This window comes from Podarcis vaucheri, assembly GCF_965113315.1.
Source record: "Podarcis vaucheri genome assembly, chromosome: W".
Classification (NCBI taxonomy): domain Eukaryota; kingdom Metazoa; phylum Chordata; class Lepidosauria; order Squamata; family Lacertidae; genus Podarcis; species Podarcis vaucheri.
In genome coordinates this window covers 26,907,739-26,927,658 of record NC_138757.1, presented here as the reverse complement: position 1 = coordinate 26,927,658, position 19,920 = coordinate 26,907,739, and the positions used below count along the sequence as shown (strand labels likewise).

Here is a 19,920-nt window from a genome sequence, read left to right as displayed (position 1 = left end):
AACTTAAAGCCTGATACTCCTCCATATTCAAACAATTTCTTTAGTGCTTCTGGTATACTTTCTTCTGGGTTTTCTGTAGTAATGATTACATCGTTTGCAAACGCTTTGACTTTATATTGTCTGTTACCTAGACTAATCCCCTTGATTTTTGGGTCCTTTCTTATCGCTATTAGGAGTGTTTCCAGCGTCATAATAAACAAAAGTGGGGATAGAGGGCATCCTTGTCTGGTGCCTCTTTCAATTTGGAATTCTTCAGTTATTTCATTGTTAAGTATTAGCTTAGCTTTCTGGTTTTCATATATCGCTTTAATACCATTCGAAATTTTGTTCCCAAGTTTCAAACGTTCCACAGTGTGGACCAGAAAATTCCAGGCCACACTGTCTTTTTTTTTTAAAGATATTTATTAAGCATTTTAAAATTACAGAAAAAACAAAGAAACAGAGAAGAAGAAAAAAACAAGGGAAAAACAAACAGCAATCAAACAATAAAAATCAAAAGCAAAAAGCAAAACAAAAACAAAAACACATAACACATCAAAATCAAAAAACAAAAGTAAACCACAAAAATTTAAAAACAGATCCAATATTCTCAAATCCTTAACTGTCATTACCTTATTTCATCGACCTCCTCACATCTCCCTTTTTTGTATTCTAGTTATTAATTATCACAGCAAATCCTTCCCATTTTTCATAATATTCTGTCATTAAATTACCTTAATCTATTTTAACCTTATCTTACTATAAAAAACCCTAAAACTTAAAACTTAAATCTTATTTATACCAATTTCTCATAACCATAACATATTATTGCATAGTTCTTTTTATCATTTCTGCTAAAGCCAAATAATTTCGTTCCAACATTTTTCTAATACTCATTAATTTTACAGAACAATCCTAAATAATTTTTTTAGAAAACTTTCTTCCAATCTTCATACAACGTCTCTTCCTCCTGGTCCCGGGTTTTGTCAGTCCTTTCTATCCCATCCATCTAGTTCATTAACCTGGTAATCTTATGTCCGAGGCCCTTAAGTCTCTTCCATGTCCCTTCCGCAGATCTTCTTCATATTTATACCTGTACTTTACTTTGTCTCCTGGTCCTTTCACTCGTGGAAACTCCAACTTGACAGTATTTTTGTCCCTTCTCGACAGATCAGCCCCTTTTCCATAGTCCGCACTGAGCTCCATGTGGTATTTAAAAGCATGTTTCAAGGTCCCTCCAGAGTTGAGGACCCCCACAACCCCAAACTCCTCACGGCCCATTGCCAGACTTGAAAAGTCAAGACATCCAGCCCCCCATCTCCAAGCCAAACAAAACTCTATCTCTCCAAATCTGGCTTTTTCCAAGTTCATTTGTCAGATCCAACAACTCATGTTCCTGCTGGGCCACAGCTCCCTCCATCTCTGCCACCCGAGGTCCAGCAACAACCTCCTCCCTCATCTGATCTGTCAGAGCACACTCCTGAGTTGCTTCCTGGGTGGGCTCTATATAGATACCCACTACCTGTCCAAAATTTCTAATCGCAACAGTCATCAAATCCATCTTCTCATGTAACTGTTCCAATAAAGCACTTGTCTTGCAGAAAGCACACACCAGAGCCTCTGAATACATTGTTATGCAAGGTCAGAAGTCTGTTCCCACGATCTTAATCTGTTTGCAGCTGCGAAGCTCCCCAGTTCAAATTTAGTAACAGTTTCACAAGCTCCCTCTAGGGGAAGAACTTCTATTTGTATCAATCTCTTTTCTTTTTTTTCTTTTTTTTTAACAGCAGATCTAACAACAAAGTTTCCTTTTTCAGATATTTTGTCAATATTTGTTCCTTTAAAATGCGAAAGAGAACAATGGAATCACTATGTTACTCTTCTTTTAACTGTCTATCAAAAACATTTGTCTATAGTCAATGAACTTCCCAAAAACGTCTGTCCTGACACCCCGCTCCCAGGTTCAAGACGGTGGAAAATTACTTTTCTTTACACTCTCTTCTGCAGGTTTAAACAATCCGGAAAAAATCCCCCCTCTTCTCCTGCTTCCGAAGGGGGTTCAGTAGTTTTATATGATGAAAGTTGATCCTTTACAAACGATTTTCTAAACTCTAGTTTGCCATGTCTTTGCTTTAATCTATCTACAAGAAAAGGAAGGTTGACTTCCTGTTTAGACCTTCCCGCTTCAGTGCCAAATTAATAGGAATTTCTTAATCCAATTTTCCGTTCTACTCACAGATCGTTGTTTAAAGTCCAATTGTCCAAATTTGATCTGCTCACGGGTAGTTGTTTTTGTAGCCAAATTGTCCCAGGAAAAAGGTAGCGCTCTCCGGCAACGGCTGTGCGGCTTCGCTCCACGGAAGAAGCAGTTGACTCTCAGCACCGCGCCACTAGCCCCTCTTCACTCCGGAGCCCGTGATTGGGTTCCTTTACGAATTGGGGGCGCGCGAAAGGTGCCCGCCGAGTCCCATGGTCACAGGCTTCATCCGCCTGTGGTTTTTTAAAGGGTCCCCGCTTCACCGTAGCGGAACAGATCCGTTTTCCGTGGAGCCAGTCCCTCCGGATCAGAGGGAATCCGCCATTACCAATGGCGCCACCCCGGAAGTCCCACACCGTCGAAGGCTTTCTCTGCATCTACCAGTAGCATTGCCACCTTCTTGCTAGGTTTCATATCAATATATTCTAGAAGATCAATCACTATTCTTGTATTATTTTTTATCTGTCTCCCCGGTAAGAAGCCATTCTGGTCCCTGCCTATTACTCTGTTCAAGCATTTTTTCAATCTATTTGCTAACACACCTGCGAAAATTTTGTAATCAATATTCAATAGTGAAATTGGCCTGTAGTTCTTTATAATATTTGGGTCCATTCCTTGTTTTGGTAATAAGGTTATCCACACTTTGCGCCAAGAGTCAGGAATTTTCCCTTCTTCCATTATCTCATTCATGATCTTTTTAAGTCTAGGGATTATTACTTCTTCTAGTTTCTTGTAATATGTAATCGGTATTCCGTCTGGGCCTGGTGATTTCCCAGTTTCCATTTTCCTTATCACCTCTCTTATTTCTTCTGAGCTTATGCACGAGTTTAAATTACTAAATTCCTTGCCATCTAGTTCAGGGATTTTGTTTTCTCTTACATACTCTTTAATTTTATTCTCATCTTTGTCTTCCAACTCGTAAAATTTTTTATAAAAATTCCTAAACATCATTTTTATTTGGTCCGGGTCTGTAATTTCTTTTCCTTGTACAATAATCTTATTTATAACCCTATCCACTTGCTTCTCCTTTGTTAGCCAGGACAACATCCTACCGGGTTTATTTGCCGATTCAAAACACCTTTGTTTTGTCCATTTAATCTTATTTTCTACCTCTTTGTTTATTAAATTATTTAATTGGGATTGTAAAATTTTAATATTCTGGATTATACTCTCTTGTTTTGGATTTTTCAACAGTTCTTTTTCCTTCTCCCTTATGTGTTTATTTATTTCCGTAGTATCCTTTGCTTTATCCTTCCTTATTCTTGCCATTTGTTGTATTCCAATTCCTCTCATATAGGCTTTACTGGTATCCCAAATGATTTTCCTGTCTGTCCCATGTCTCTCATTAATTTCGAAAAATTCCTTCAACAATTCCCTCATTTTATTCACCTTTTGCTCATCTCTCCAAAGTTCATCATTCATCCTCCACATCCCTCTCGTATGTTTTTTAAATCTTATGTGTATAGTAACTGGATTATGGTCTGAGAGAGATTTATTCAGAATCTCTGCTTTTACCAAGCTCAATGTCAATTTTTTAGAGGCCAAAATTGCATCTGTTCTCCCTCCCGATTTTTTATCTTCGGGAAAATAAGTAATATCCTTTTCAGTGGGATGCTTCAATCTCCAGGTATCGAATAAATTAAGATTATTAGTCAACTGGAAGAATGATAATGGTAGTATGCCTGAGTTTGATTTTCCCCCTCTCTCAGTTCTATCCATTTCAATAGATATAACTCCATTCATATCTCCCATCATAATTATCTTTCCATTCTCGAATTCCCAAAGCTTCTCTTCCAATTTTCTGTAAATTTCGGATTTATTCTTATTTGGAGCATACACTCCTACCACTATTATCTTTTCTTGATTTATTTGTATTTCTACTCCTACTATTCTACCTTCCTCATCTTGAAATATTAGTTGTGGACTTAACACTGGTTTTACATAAATTACCACCCCTCTTTTCTTTTCCGCCGCTGCGGCTATAAACTCCAGACCCAAGTTCTTGTTTTTTAGTTCCCGTATATGATCTTTAGATACATGGGTCTTTTTCATTTTCTGGTAATCCCCTTATTCGAACCGTGTTAGCATTCTGTTTTAATTGTAGTAGAAGAATTTGTTCTTCCAGCTCATTCTGTCTATTAGTGAGACCCCCCATAGCCCCTGCCACCGCCCCTTGTTCTGTCTTAATATCTTCCACCTCCCCTGCTGACTTTTCCAATTTCTCAATTTTTGCTTCTAAAGAATTCACTTTTTTATCTAGTTTATCAAATTTCTGTGAGAGCACTTTAGTACTATTTTCAATGTCAGCTTTTACTTCCCTAGTTAATTTCTCCATTGACTGCTCCATTCCCTGTTTGAATTCTGCAAAATGTAAAGCCATGAGTTCTGAAAAATCTGCTTTGGCCATTTTTTTCTGTTTCTTCCTGAGCAGAGGCCCTTCTTTTCTCTGCTTCTTTCTGTCTTGTTCCTATAGTCGATTCTTGTTTACTTTTCTCCGCCATGACTGTCATCAAAACAATTACTTCAGTCCCCCCAACTTCAAGGTTAGGGCTGCCTGGTCTTATCTCTTTCTCACTGGAAGGCTCAGAGTTGGAAAGTTCCACTTCCAAGCCTACCAGCAAAGTCGCCTCTTTACCTCCCAAAAGCCTGGCACCCCCTGGTACAATGTCTAATCTGTACACAAACCAAGTCTACAACTTTTATATACACAAAATTAAAAGTATTTAACAAAAATGCAAATTTAAAATTGTTTAAAAGCAACAAGTAGAAAATAAAAGGAAGAAAAAGAGAGAGAGGAGAGGAAGAAAAAAATAAAGAAGAAAATAAACACGATATTGCTGTCACTTAATAGTTACTTGAAATTAGCTGCTTACGAACTTTGATCCGTGTACTGTAGGTGAACTAAGCGTTTTTTCTCCGGGTTCCAATTTTGTATTTGCGGTTGTATTCCAATAATATTCCAAGTATATTCCAAATAAGCTCAATATGGTTTATAATCCAGAAGATGGCAAATAGAAATGGCAGATGTAATCCAGATGTTGTTATTATATTCCAATGGGTGGCTAGTTCCAATATTTAAATTTTCAAATGTGGTACCCTGGTCTTCGTGTAATATCAATATGGAAAGAACCAGTGTGGTAATTTCTTCCAAATCCAACCCCTGCTCTTCCAGGTACTCTGCCTCTCTGGAGTTTCTGTTAAAACTTTGAAGCCTGTTGACCTTTGAAGTGCTTTCACCTGCTGCACAGCTTAGCAGAGTATTGCAGCATTTCTTAGGCAACTCTCAAGATTGTCCAGTCAGGACGACGATCAGGAACAAAGACTGACGACTAGTAACTTGATTATTGTGGTCATGCTGCCTATATGGGAGACCTCAGCCAATCACCAAGCTGTTACTGTGTCCTCTTATCTCTAGGCAGATTCTTTCCGTGCTCCTCCTCCCCAGCATGTAGCAGAGACGCTAATTGCTCACTTGCCAAGCTGCACGTAGACTATGAATTCCAACAGTTTCTCCCCAAAATCAACAGAGTGTTCTCCTGCCAAGCTTAGGTTGTTCATGCAATGTTCCAGGGTCCTTTTAGCTTAATTCCAAGATTGCTTGTCCAGGTCTGTGTTTTAATCCATCTCCAAACCTGTCTGCTAATTACTTGCTCACCCAGCCTTCCATTCACACAAATCTTCAATCCAAATTCAAAAGGACAATTGTTCATCCAATTTAGTTGATTCCAAGAGAAGAGGAATCTTTAACTACTTGCCAAAGTGCAGCTTAATAGTGTAAAAGATGCTCAAAAGGCTGTAGAAAGGCTCTCGTCTCCCATTCACAAATCCCTGCTTATAGAGCCTGTCAGTCAGAAAATGGAAGTTGACTTCCTGTTTGGTTTCCGTCTTCACCAAATTACTTTAAAAGTCCAAATTTATTAAATAAGATTCTAAAACGTTTTGGCATTAATTACCTTGTTTGGAAAGTCTGCTGCTTTTGGTGGCGACTTGTGGCTTCAGCTACTGGACTGCAATATCACCGTGAATGGACTCAAGCCGCTTGCTGCCCCCCCCCCACTCGCTGCTGACGCAGTGGCAAGAAGAAAGAGAAGCTGTGGCGAGTTACCCCCATTTCAGCTGGTCCCCTCAAGACCCCACTCTTCTGTGGGGCTTTTTCAGGGGAGCGCGTAGCCTTGGCGCTTCCCCTATGGGTCCGAAGTAGCAGACTGGAATTCTCTCACTGGGTGACCTTGAGCCAGTCACTGCCTCTCAACTGGGCCTCCCTCACAGGGTTGTTGTGGGGATTGAAGCGGGAGAACCATCTGTGGCAACATGGGCTCCTTCAAGGATTGGTGGTGTGATATTATTATTATTATTTTGTCCACCTTTACCTTAAGGTCCCAGGTAGGGCTGGGCAATATCAGGTTTTCAACATCACAATATATCACCAGCTAAATATCACTATATCTATATACATCTATATCTCTATCTATCTATCTATCTATCTATGGTGGTGGAGGGCCTCGCTGGGCATCCCCGTGGTGTCAGAGGGTCCTGCCATACTTCCCCATGGTGGCGGAGGGTGTGCTGCACTTTCCTGCAGCAGCCGAGGGCTTTAACGAGGCTCCCTGTGGCAGTGGAGGGCCTTAAAATGTAAGGAAGTAGTAGATTTAATAAAAATATTAAATAAACTTCCATATATTATATTTAATATATTTTCAACTAATTTAAGAATAGTTCAAGTGATTTACTAGTCAAGCTGCATCTGCTTCCCCACTCAGAGATCTAAGTACAATCTATGCACTGAGTTCAACTAAACTTACTTCTACGTTCCTGGGAGTAAGCCCCATTGAATTCAGTAGGGCTTGCTTGTGAGTAGACACACATTTGCTTGCACCCTCCCCATCATTCTCACACATTATCCAACCTCCTATTTCAGCATAAAGTAGCCTGCAAAATCTTCTCCCTTCCATCCCCCCCAGGGCCCCCCAAAAGCCCTCATTCCGCCCATCTCTCCTTTTTTTTCAAAGGGAGGGAGGGCAAGCAAGCAAAAAGATAAATCTCCTTTAACTTACAGTGGTGCCTCGCAAGACGAAATTAATTCGTTCCGCAAGTCTCTTCGTCTTGCGGTTTTTTCGTCTTGCGATGCACGGTTTCCCATAGGAATGCATTGAAAATCAATTACTGCGTTCCTAGGGAAACCGCCTTCAGACCAGGTCCGGGGACAGTCTGTCCCCGGACCTCTTCTGAAGGCTGGGGGGGGGGACGACAAGGGCTTTTCTTCCCAACCCCAGCATTTTAAAAAAACCCTGGGACAGCGGAGGACTTCTCCGCTGTCCGGGGCGATCTTAAAATGCTGGCGGGCGGCATTTTAAAATCGCCCCGGACAGCGGAGGACTTCTCCGCTGTCCGGGGCGATTTAAAAGCCCCTGGGAAGGCAGGCAGGGGGGACAAAGACTTTCGCCCCCTGCCCGCCTTCAGAAGGTGTCCCCGCCCCCCCTCCCCACTTTGGAACAGCTTTCCGAAGTGGGGCGGCTGGGGCAGGTGTCCCCGCCCCCCCGCCCCACTTCGGAACAGCTTTCCGAAGTGGGGCGGCTGGGGCAGGTGTCTCCGCCCCCCCCTCCCCACTTCGGAACAGCTTTCCGAAGTGGGGCGGCTGGGGCAGGTGTCCCCGCCCCCCGCCCCACTTCGGAACAGCTTTCCGAAGTGGGGCGGCTGGGGCAGGTGTCCCCGCCCCCCCTCCCCACTTCGGAACAGCTTTCCGAAGTGGGGCGGCTGGGGCAGGTGTCCCCGCCCCCCTCCCCACTTCGGAACAGCTGCAAAAGACGTCCGGGGGAAGCGGGGAAGCGAAGCGCTTCGCTTCCCCGCTTCCCCCGACGTCTTTTGCAGCAAGGGGCTGCAGGGAGATCGCTATCTCCCCCCAGCCCCTTGCGACCCTCCCCCGGCTGGAGAGGTGACACGCGCCTATGGCAGGAGCCTCCATAGGCGCACGTCACCTCTCCAGCTGGGAGAGCGCGCGCGGGGCTAAAGCAGCCCCCTGCGACCCTCCCCCGGCTGGAGAGGTGACGTGCGCCTATGGCAGGAGCCTCCATAGGCGCACGTCACCTCTCCAGCTGGGAGAGCGCGCGGGGGGGGGGCTAAAGCAGCCCCCTGCGACCCTCCCCCGGCTGGAGAGGTGACGCGCGCCTATGGAGGCTCCTGCCCCGCTCGGGATGGCAGTCCCGGCAGGGCAGACAGCTCTGCGCCGCCATCCCGAGCGGGGCGGGAATTAGCGCCCCGCTTGGGATGGCGGCGCAGATGTGCCTGCCGTCCCCGGACGGCAGACAGCTTTGCGCGGCCATCTGGAGCGGGGCGGGCTTCGCCCCCGGCTCCCGATGGCCGTGCAGAGCCCGCGCTGATCCCGGCACGGCAGACAGCTCTGCGCCGCCATCCCGAGCGGGGCGGGACTTCTCTGCTGTCCCGGGGAGATTTTAAAATGCTGGGGGTCAGCAGCGAACGCTTCGCTCCCGCCCGCCAGCATTTTAAGATCGCCCGGGGCAGCGGAGAAGTCTCCGCTGTCCCGGGAAGGCAGGCGGGGGGAGCAAAGACTTTTGCCCCCCGCCGGCCTTCAGAAGAGGTCCAGGACCTCTTCTGAAGGCCGGCTGTGGGCGAAAGTCTTTGCTCCCGACCGCCAGCAATTTAAAACAGGTCCCCGGAGATTTCCCTATGGGCTTTCGTCTTGCGAAGCAAGCCCATAGGGAAATTCGTCTTGCGAAGTGCCTCCGAAACAGAAAACCCTTTCGTCTTGCGGGTTTTCCGTCTTGCGAGGCATTCGTCTTGCGGGGTACCACTGTACTTACTAACTAACTAGCCCTTCCTTTTTAATATGGAGGAGAGCAATTTAGGAGAAACCAACAACATAAACACCACCAGAAAATAAAAATAAAAACTCTTCCCCCTCTTTTTTTTTTCCACCTGTGGGAGTGAGTGTGAGTTCTTTGTTTACTCCCCCCCCCCCGCTGGATTTTTGTCTAGCTATGGGACGTTCCTCCTGGATTGTTAGCAGGCTCTGCATAATTAACTGAGCTCTAAGTGGAAATATACAGGTGAAGCTGAAAGAGTTTGCTGGTTTGTGTGAGGGCTTATCTTCATTTATTTTCAGGGAGGAGGGCGAGAGCAAGCAAAGCTGGAGTATTGTACAGCTGAGCTACACCCTGGGAAGCTGTTAAGTCTCCACCTTTTGTTCATTGGTATATTGCCTTGTTGAAACACTTATCACAATGTTATTTCAGTACAATGGTATGGCGATTTATTGCATAGCACTAGTCCCAGGGCAGGTTACAGCAATATAAAAGCAATATTAAGAACATTTTAAAACAACTTACCATCAAAGGAATAATGTGGCTCCCCAAAATATACACCTTAAGTTGTCAAAAGCCAGAATAAAGAGGCACATCTTTAATATTCACCTCTGTGGGGAAGGCGTTCCACAGCTTAGAGACTGCCACAGATAATGCCCTCTCCTAGCCCACTTCTCCCACCTCCCAAACTTCTGAGGGTGGTGGATCAACTAAGAGCCCCCCCCCCGCTGATCTTAACAGACAAGAGGGTCTGTAGGAAAGGAGGCAATCTTTCTTCTTCTTCTTCTAGACCTGTCAGCAGCCTTCAACATGGTCGATCACGAACTCCTGGACCACCGCCTTGCCGACGTGGGGATCCAGGGCACAGTCCTTCAATGGCTGCGCTCATTTCTATCTGGTCGGGGACAGAGGGTGTCGCTTGGGGGGAATTGTCATTTCTATCTGGTCGGGGACAGAGGGTGTCGCTTGGGGGGAATTGTCATCGCGCCACTCCTTGGTGTGTGGAGTGCCTCAGGGTGCGATACTCTCCCCGATGCTTTTTAACCTCTTTATGCGCCCCCTCACCCAGCTTGTCTGGAGTTTTGTTCTGGGCTGCCATCAGCATGCTGATGACACCCAACTCTATCTATTGATGGATGGCCATCCGGACTCAGCCCCAGACACACTGATCAGATGTTTGGAAGCTGTGGCTGGATGGTTACGTGGGAGCCGGTTGAAGTTAAATCCTTCAAAGACAGAGGTCCTCTGGCTGGGACGGGACGATATGGGATTGAGGGGGCAACTCCCATCTCTTGCGGGGGTGCAATTAGTGCCAGCACCGTCCGTTAAGAGTTTGGGTGTAATCTTCAATACCTCCCTCTCCATGGAGGCGCAGATTGCAGCTATAACAAAGGTGGCATTTTTCCATCTCCGCCAAGCTAAGCAGTTGGCTCCTTATCTCTCTCGCCCTGACCTAGCCACTGTGATCCACGCGACGGTCACCTCCAGACTGGATTATTGTATCTCGCTCTACGTGGGGCTGCCCTTGAGACTGACCCAGAAACTCCAGCGGGTGCAGAATGCCGCGGCGAGACTCCTTACGGGGTCTTCACTGCGAGATCACATTCACCCGGTGCTATACCAGCTGCACTGGCTCCCGGTGGAGTACAGGATCAGGTTTAAGGTGCTGGTTTTAACCTTTAAAGTCCTATACGGCTTAGGACCCCCGTACCTACGGGACTGCCTCTCCTGGTATGTCCCACAGAGGAACTTACGGTCTTCAAATAAAAACATCCTGAAGGTCCCAGGCCACAGAGGTTAGGCTGGCCTCAACTAGAGCCAGGGCTTTATCGGCTGCGGCTCCAATCTGGTGGAACGCTCTGTCACAAGAGACTAGGGCCCTGCGGGATTTGACATCTTTCCACAGGGCCTGCAAGACAGAGCTGTTCCACCAGGCCTTTGGTCAGGGCGCAGCCTGACTCCCTCCTTTGGCAATCTTTACAGAACTTAAGCTTAATGGTTGCCATCAATTGGATTTTAATTAATTTTTATAATTAAATGTTTTTAGAATGTTGCACTATTTTATTGTTGTTAGCCGCCCTGAGCCCAGCTTCAGCTGGGGAGGGTGGTATATAAATAAAATTTATTATTATTATTATTATTATTATTATTATTATTATTATTCAGGTATTTGGTGCCTGAGTCATTGGAATATGAACCTGGGACCTTCTGCATGCAAAGCATGCACTCTGCCACTGAGCTATGGCCCTTTCACTAAAAATAAAGATTTCTATTCCTTGTGAGAATGATTTAAAAAGGAATGTAGAAAGCTGCCTTAGAATGAGTCAGATGCTCTCCAGGATTTCAGACAGTGGACATTCTCAGTGTGAATGTTTGTGATCTTAACCAGGGGTTGCGGGCAACTAATCACAATTAAGCACGGTCTGCCCTGGGGTCCTGTATTTGGAAAGGGGGCAGGGGGGATATGGGTTTGTTGACTGCATTTGGAAATTTTCTTACTTGATTCCTCTGACAATTGGCTTTCTCTGAGTGTGGTGTTCTTTTTCCCCTCCAGGTCATGCTGCCACTGCTGTGTCTCAAGCCAGCTCCCAGCCCGACTACACAATGGCCTGGGCAGAGTATTACAGACAGCAGGCTGCTTATTATGGCCAGACATTAGGACAAGCTCAGACTCACAGCCAGGTGAGTCTCGCTTCTCTGCCGTATCTGCATCCCCCTTACTGACAACTGTTCCTTGTTCAGTACAGCCTTGAAAACAATTAAACAGAAGCACCTAGCCCTGTGTACAGTGGTACCTCGGGTTAAGAACTTAATTCATTCTGGAGGTCTGTTCTTAACCTAAAACTGTTCATAACCTGAGGTACCATTTTAGCTAATGGGGCCTGTTGCGCTGCCGCCGCACGATTTCTGTTCTCATCCTGAAGCAAAGTTATTAACCCGAGGTACTATTTCTTGGTTAGCAGAGTCTGTAACCTGAAGCGTATGTAACCCGAGGTACCGCTGTATCTTATTATGTTGCTTGTGGCCACTCCCACCCCCCTAAAAAAAAGAGAACCAAGTCAAAGTTTTTGCAACATTTTCTACCTTGGTTGCTTGGAAGGGATTCTGAAGTCACACCAGACGACTGTATTCCAAACTTAGTTTAACTTAATTTAAACTTAAAACTTAAGTTTTTCTCCTCTCTCATAACATTAGGACTCATGGACAAACAGTGCAGCTGAATGTTGGAATGTTGTCAGATTCAAGGCATATAAAAGAAAATGACTTATTCACGCAGTGCATAGTTTAACTATGGGACTAGCTCCCACAGGAGGAAGTGATGACCACTAAGCTGGATGGTTTTAAAATAATATTGGACAAGTTCATGGAAGAGAGGGTTATCAATAGCTACTAGCCATGACGACTATGCTCTGCCTCCACAGTTGGAGGCAGCAGTGCTTTCAAATACCAGTTGCTGAAAACCACAGAGGGGCGAGTGCTCTTGTGTTGAAACCCTGTTTTCTGGTTTCCCACAGGCATCCAGGTGGCCACTGTGAGAACAGGAGGCTGGACTAGATGGGCCATTGTTCTTAGGTTATGATTCCCAAACTTAGTTTAGCCTCTTCCGGATCTGGTGAAAGCAAAGTCAAAACTGTAACAGTGTAACGTACATTTCCAAGTAATGAGGTGCATACTGGCAAGCAGCAGATTCTGCATTTCTCAGATTTATGAGAGCTCAGGTTCATTTGCGCTCACATTTTCTGAATTAAAATTGGAGTCAATGCTTTGCTCTTACTCTTTGCCTTTTAAGGTGGTGTGAGATAGCATGAAATACTGATAATTACCAGCTCCTTACATTTCTGTGGAGAAGCCAATGGTGGTCTCTGCTAACAAAAGCGTAGGGGATGATTTTTGCCCATTCTCCACCTCTTTGTGGCCCCTAGAGAGAGGGGCCATAGCTCAGTGGTACAACATCTGCTTTGCATGCAGAAGGCCCCATGTTTGATCCCCGTTGGCATCTCCAGGTAGGGCTGCAAATGTCTCCTGCCGGGAGAGCTGCTGCCAGTCAGGGCAGACAGTACTGAACTAGATGGACCCAATAATCTGATTTAGTAGAAGGCTACCCCTTTTAATGAGGAGGACACCACTCAGTGTTTATAGCATCTTTCTTGCATGCAGAATATTCCAAGTTCAATCCTCGGCATTTCTAGATAGAGTAGAGAGAGACTCCCTGCTTGTGTAACCCCTGGAGAGTTGCTGCTGGTTAGGGTAGACTATATTGAGCTAGATGGGCCACCTTTCACTCTTTTATGGAGGGTCCCCCAACTCCTTTTCCATTAGTAGACACCTCTTCCGAGATCCAAAAGCTGCCTGTGATTGTAAGGCACAGAAGCCACAGCCTTGCTCCACTGTTAGCTAGCCCACTCATGCAAATGGTGCTCAGGGAACAATGCTTCTCAACATGAGGGCTTTGCCTCTGAACACCAGTTGCTGGGAGCACACAGTTGGAGTAGGGGAATTAGAGGCATCTGGCAGGCCACTATGGTAAACTGGGGTAGAGTGGAGAGAACCTGTGGCTTTCCAGATGTTGCTGGACTACAACACCCACCATCCCTGGACCATTGGTCAGGAACCTGATCTAAGAAGAGGCATTCCCCCACCCCCGCCACTCCTCTATCTTGTGGGAATGCCTCTTTAATCTCTTGCATGCAGCAGGTAATGTTGCTTCTCAGATCAGGGAATGGTGACCCTGTAGCCTTCTAGTTGCTGCTAGACTACAGCTCCCATCATCCCTGACCACTGGCTATGCTCACTTGAGGCTGATGGGAATTGTAATTCAACATCCAGCCACAAGTTATTTTGTTTTAATTATTTCCTGAAAGTTCTCTTTCCTTCTTAACACAGATTTTTCATTTTGTCTTTTTCTACTCTTTACAGGAACAGTAGAACTACATCCTTGACTCGTCTTCATTTCCCTCCCCAACCACTTTCTCTCTTTCTTTCTCATAATCATTGTGGAAATTAACCTTTTTGTAACAGAGGGTTTCTAGATTTGCAACATTTTGATGAAGAACTCTTGGGTTTTTTGTGTGTGAAACACTAGTTGTTAGGATAATCTATACTGAACTTTTTTCTAAGAAGCAGGAACAATTAGTAATGTACTAAACTTTATGGACTTTGCTGGGTAATCTTTTATTTTTCGGTTGTTTTTTTTTTGGGGGGGGGGCTTTTTTGATTTTCCAAATTTATAAGGAAAAAGAGAGAGAGAAAGCAAGCAAGCAAAACTCTTGGATCTGTATTTTGGGGTGGGAGGAGAGAAGAATAACTGTCATCTAATCTTACCCCAGAGCTGTGAGATTTCAACAAGTGGGTTTTCTTTCTTTCTTTTCTGTTGTAGCAGAAAAAGGCTTGGAAGTCTTAGGTGATATGTAACAAATTTTAAAAATAAAAAAATGGGAAATTATAAAAAACAGTATTTAAAAATTCTTAAATATGTAAATTTATTAAATATTTTACTACTAATTTCTTGTACCTTTGCTTTCTTTTTGATTATATTGCATTTTTTAAAAAAAGAAAAAGAAAAACTGAACTATAGTATGTTATTATAATTAATTGTGTGAATTCTTGTCAGGATGGTTACTGTTTACTGTCAAGCTGGTTATCAGCGGGCAAATTTTTGTAGTGACGGCTGTATAATTTCTAGAAATCTAAAGGGATAATATAAAAAATGATGTGTTTAATTTTTTTAGCAATTCTGGTTTGCTTTCCACATTTTCCATTTTCTGGTTGCATCTGTGTATCTAAGACCTCCAAGCTTTGTCTAAAAAAATAAAAAATAAAAACAAAATACCTTTTGTCTATTTCAGAAATAAATACTGTTATTTTTAATATTAAGATGAAACTGCTATTATTAGTACCTTTAACAAAAACTGTGGAACATTAAGTCACATAAAATAGTAGTAACTATTTTTTAATTCCAGGGTTGGTGTGTGTTGCTTCTCCCTCCCCATTTTTATTTGTTTTTAAGTATTTTGTTATCTTAATAGTTGTCAAAAAAATTACCTAGAGAAATAAAATAAAAGTGACATCTAGTATTAACCCCAGGTATGCCAATAAATAATCTTTTGATTTAATAAAGGGGATAATATGATTTCCAGTGTTTACTTGTAGTACTTTCTTGTACAGATAAGTGTATTTTTAAAGGAGAAAAAAATAATAATAAAAAAAGTAAAGCTATTTTTTCTTGACATTTTTGATTGACCTGCAGGACATTTTATTTTGAACTGTACTAAAGTTATTGATCTAGGTTATTTTCCCCTCCCCCTGATTTCTTTATAATACTTGAAATGTCTAACTATACGGAAACACAATTAGAGAATGTTGAGCATGATGTGTTTTAAACAAACAAAAATTGTTCATTTTATTTGACAGACAGTTGCATTTCACAATCTCTATAATAATAAAAACCAATCCACAAGGCAATTTGTGGGTTAAGTATTAAGACTGTTTGATCACTGCTCCATTTCCTGAAAAGAGTAACCCCCATCTTCCATTTTAGTTTTCCGGAGGAAGTGGGACATGTTTTGTTTGTGTGTGTGACTTGCTGGTGAGAGTCTTTTATAAGACATCTGAAGGCAGCCCTGTTTAGGGAAGCTTTTAATGTTTGATGTATTATAGTATTTTAATATTTTTTTGGAAGCCGCCCAGAGTGGCTGGGGAAGCCCAGCCAGATGGGCGGGGTATAAATAATAAATTATTATTATATTATTATTATTATACAGCTGTACTGTAGTGGCTGATAGTTTCCAACCATAGTTTCCAACCAGTCCTTTTCATCCCTTGTGAACTCTGTTTCAATGTTACACCAATGTTTTTTCCTTTTCCTCCATGCTCCCCCCCCCCCGATGTGCTGTGGTGGTTATGGAATGCCCCAGGCCCAGGGCAAAGAAACAGCTCCTCAAAGGAAGCATTTTATAAGCAGAAAACTCTTCTGATTATTTCCTGCTGCTCTTCGCAAGTCAAGCTTGAGGGTGGATGGGGTGGCATTTTCTCTGTCTACGACTCTCACTCTCCTCCATCCCAACTGTTGCTCTTCTAACTTCAAGGCTGCAATCCTGGTCCCACTTATTTGTGAGTAAGCCCCATTGAACATAATAGGCATGTTCCATGAGTTGATTGTGGTTTGGATTACGTTGCAAAATATTGCTGTGTTTCCCCAAATCCTTGGCAGCATAAAATTTCTTCCTGGAGATTAGTTCTTCTTTGACACTCTTGTTAGCATTTCGCTCCTTTGTTGCTGGATGTGTGATTGTTACATCACATGTCTGTGTTTACTTTCTAGGCTTGGAAAGTCTGAGAACGGAAGTCAGTCTTATCTCTTCCGCTGTACTGTACTTTTGTACTGTTTCTTTTTTTCTCTCAGAGAAGAGAGAGGATGCCATGGTTGCTTTGTCCTGTATATATTGCTTAATAAATCAGTTACAATGCTACACTCATGCTCCACGATCGTTTCTGCTATACTCTGCTGATAGAGTGTGCACGTCTTTAGATATGTCTTTAGATATGTGTTGCTGGTGCACACCAGGACTGATTTGTGAACGTCCCGGGCTGCACTTCATCAGGAAGACGGCTGGAGAGGTCTGTCTCATTCCGGGGGCTGTGTGTGCCCCCCAGGCGTGTTCTGACAATGGTTTGTGAGATTTTGACCAGCTTTGGCCCATCTGAAGCTGATACAGGCTCGTCTTATCTTGAGCCCAAGCAGAGTAGTCCACACAGCAGAAGGATAAGCAGTATGTACCACATTCTTAACTTTATTTCCACTCTATGCTGAGAGCATACAAACATGCATCTTGCCTCTGTGAGAGCAGAGAAGCAACCTCATCTCGGAAACAAAGAACACCGAGAGAACAGTGAAAAACAGGAAACCAGTGTACGTCACATCCAGTCTCCCATTCCCGTGGGAATCCAACAGTAACTCTGACTGTGGAATGTAAACAATTGTCTTGTGACAAGCATTTTGCTGCACAGTGAGGGAAATAGAAACCAACATGGTTATGGGTGCCAGAGTGGAGCTGCGACATCGGTACCAAAGCCCAGAGTGGAGCAGCGTATTGGTTCCGAGTCTGGAGTGTGCTGCAGAGTGTCCTGAGTCCTGTCTCAGTGATTTAATGAGGTATGTAACCTCTCAGTTCAGCGAGTGGAGCTTGGTAAGCCGCTTGCAAGATTTATGACTGTTTGCTGTGGAATTTCCCCGGCTGAAGTAAAAGAGCCAGAGAGGGATCTATTACAAGGATTGGGAATTTCCTCATGTCCTCTTTAAACGAAGGATAATTATGCTACCTGGAATCTCAAGGTTGAGACTTTGCTGCTGAAACAGGTTGTTTGGCACACGGTTGACCTTTGGCACACAGGTGTCTGCCAGCCCTGCCCTCCCAAAGGTGGAGGAAGGCAGATCAACAGGCTAGAGCTACACTCACACTGGCTGTACGTGATCAGCAGCTGATCCATCTTCAGGTGAAGAGGTCAGCTCAAGATGTGTCGATTGCTCTTTGAGAGGCACATCTGAGAGTAGCTGCGGGATCAGCGTTGCTTCATTTCCAGAGGCTGTCCAAGATGGCGTTACAGCCTGGGGGAGAGCTCCAAAGGCATCTGACGCAGATGAAATACCTAAGGGAGCAGCTGGTGCAGAGGGAAGTCGCACTTCCAGAGTCTTTTTTTTGCTTTATGATCTTGAATTCCCTGGACGACAGTTACTCAGCTGTCACATCTCAGCTGGCTGTTCTGCCAACTGCTGATTTATCTGTTTCATGTGTTTGCTCTGTCCTGCTCAATGAGTCTGACCGCAGGAAGGCTATTGCTAATGATCAGGGGGAGGCTGTTGCTTCTAAAGCACCCCAGTTGGTGGCACAGAGTGCAGAAAGTGCCACAGCTTTGAAAGCACAGCAGTGCTACAATTGCGGTGAGAAGGGGCATCTGCAAAAGGATTGTAGAAAGCGCCCAAAAGCCAAGGAAGCTACCAAGAGCTTCAAGGACAGAGGGGCCAAAGGCAAGGGTCAAGCCCAGCCCAGTTCTACCCAGGCAAAGGCTTTGATCATGCAAAGCACCAACCCAAAAGCACAGAATGTGTTCATAATAGATTTTGGGGCATCAAGACACCTATGCTGTGACCGACACCTGTTTGTCACCTTTAAGGCACAACAAGGGACTGTACTTCAGGCAGATGGTCATCGCTTGCAGAGTGAAGGTGTTGGTACTATTAACCTTCAGAGCGTCGGGACAACTGTGCAAAATGTACTTTTTGTTCCTGGTTTGGCTGATAATCTACTCAGCATTTCCCAGCTTACTTCGCAAGACTTTACTGTTGCCTTCAGTAAAGAGAAGTGCATCATTAGCAAGAACAATGAGAACATATTGTACGGCTATAATGTAAATGGATTGTATTTACTATCATATGGTGGTGGTGGTGATGTGGTGAAAAATGAAACATGTGTTATGTCTGAAAATAAGGATCACATGAAGTGCAAGTCATGTGCAGAAACAAAGGTTGAGATAGCTCCCAGAGGGAAATTGTCTGGGGGGAAAGCTATAAAACCTTATCAGCAGGTGCACGCTGATTCAGTTGGTCCTCTATCTCCCTCTAGAAGCAATGCTAAGTATTTTCTGGTTTTGGTTGATTCTTTTTCCAGATTTACTTGGGTGTATATGCTGCAACAAATGGATCAAGCCCTAACCAAGTTTAAGGAATTTTGTGCATGGTTGAAAAGTGTTCATAATGTGCAAATTGATTCTCTTTTCCAAGATCGGGGAGGAGTCTTTTGTTCAACAGGTTTTGAGAGTTTCCTGACTAAGGCATTCAGCATGATGTTGGTACCCCAAGATCACCATGGCAGAATGCTTTGTGTGAAGGGGTGAACCAGATCTTGCTACAGGGCATGAAATCATAGTTGCATGATGCAAATTTGCCAAATTCATTTTGGGCTGAAGGACTGAATTGTTTTCTGTATGTTTCTAGCAGGAGATACTCCTCAGCTGTAAACAGCACACCCTATGAGAAATTGTACCAGAAGAAGCCTTTTCTCAAGCAACTGATATAATAATAACAACAACAACAACAAAACAACAACAACAACAATAATAGTTATTGTGGAGTATGGTGGTTATAGGGTTAACCTTCTTGGTGTTCTGTATCGGGGGGGGGGCGTCTACGCGACGCTATGCTATCATCACAGTCTTTGTTCTGTGAGTTGGTTTCAGTTTTAGACTGAGAGTGCTCCGGCACGGAACGGAGAGGAAATGTCTGAAAGTTCTGATGATGATTTACTGCTGTAAATAAACGCTTATAGATAGAAGAAGCTGTCTCTGGACTGTATCACTCCCTCTTCTCTCACACGGAAGGCAAAATGCTGCATCTCTGCAATTTTTTCCTACCTAGGTCGTTTTTCTCAGAGTGTGCGCAAGGGGAAATGGCTGGACGGTGGGATAATATTTCCTCAGTTATAATTATAATTATTATTTATTATTTATACGCCACCCATCTGGCTGAGTTTCCCCAGCCACTCTGGGCGGCTCCCAATCGAGTGTTAAAAACAATACAGCATTAAATATTAAAACTTCCCTAAACAGGGCTGCCTTCAGATGTCTTTTAAAGATAGGATAGCTGCTTATTTCCTTCACATCTGAAGGGAGGGTGTTCCACAGGGTGGGCGCAACTACTGAGAAGGCCCTCTGTCTGGTTCCCTGTAATCTCACTTCTCGCAATGAGGGAACTGCCAGAAGGCCCTCAGCACTGGATCTCAGTGTCCGGGCTGAACGATGGGGGTGGAGACGCTCCTTCAGGTATACAGGACCAAGGCCGGTTTAGGGCTTTAAAGGTCAGCACCAACACTT

At 44.1% G+C, this 19,920-nt stretch overlaps 1 protein-coding gene across 6 annotated transcripts in view; it reads left to right on the top strand.

The window, feature by feature from the left end:
- Positions 1–19,159, top strand: part of LOC309523367 (far upstream element-binding protein 3-like) — a 388,935-nt gene extending 369,776 nt beyond the window's left edge. For 2 of the 6 annotated variants that reach the window (XM_082207141.1, XM_082207142.1), the window contains exons 16-17: positions 11,609–11,736; positions 19,049–19,159. In XM_082207141.1, coding sequence (XP_082063267.1) covers positions 11,609–11,736; positions 19,049–19,084 — 164 coding nt within the window. In that variant the 3' untranslated portion in view covers positions 19,085–19,159. Of the gene's footprint in view, positions 1–11,608; positions 11,737–13,971; positions 15,536–19,048 lie in introns of those variants that run through there. The other 4 variants (XM_082207139.1, XM_082207138.1, XM_082207143.1 and 1 more) reach the window with 2 other exon arrangements.
- Positions 19,160–19,920: the final 761 nt, after the last annotated feature.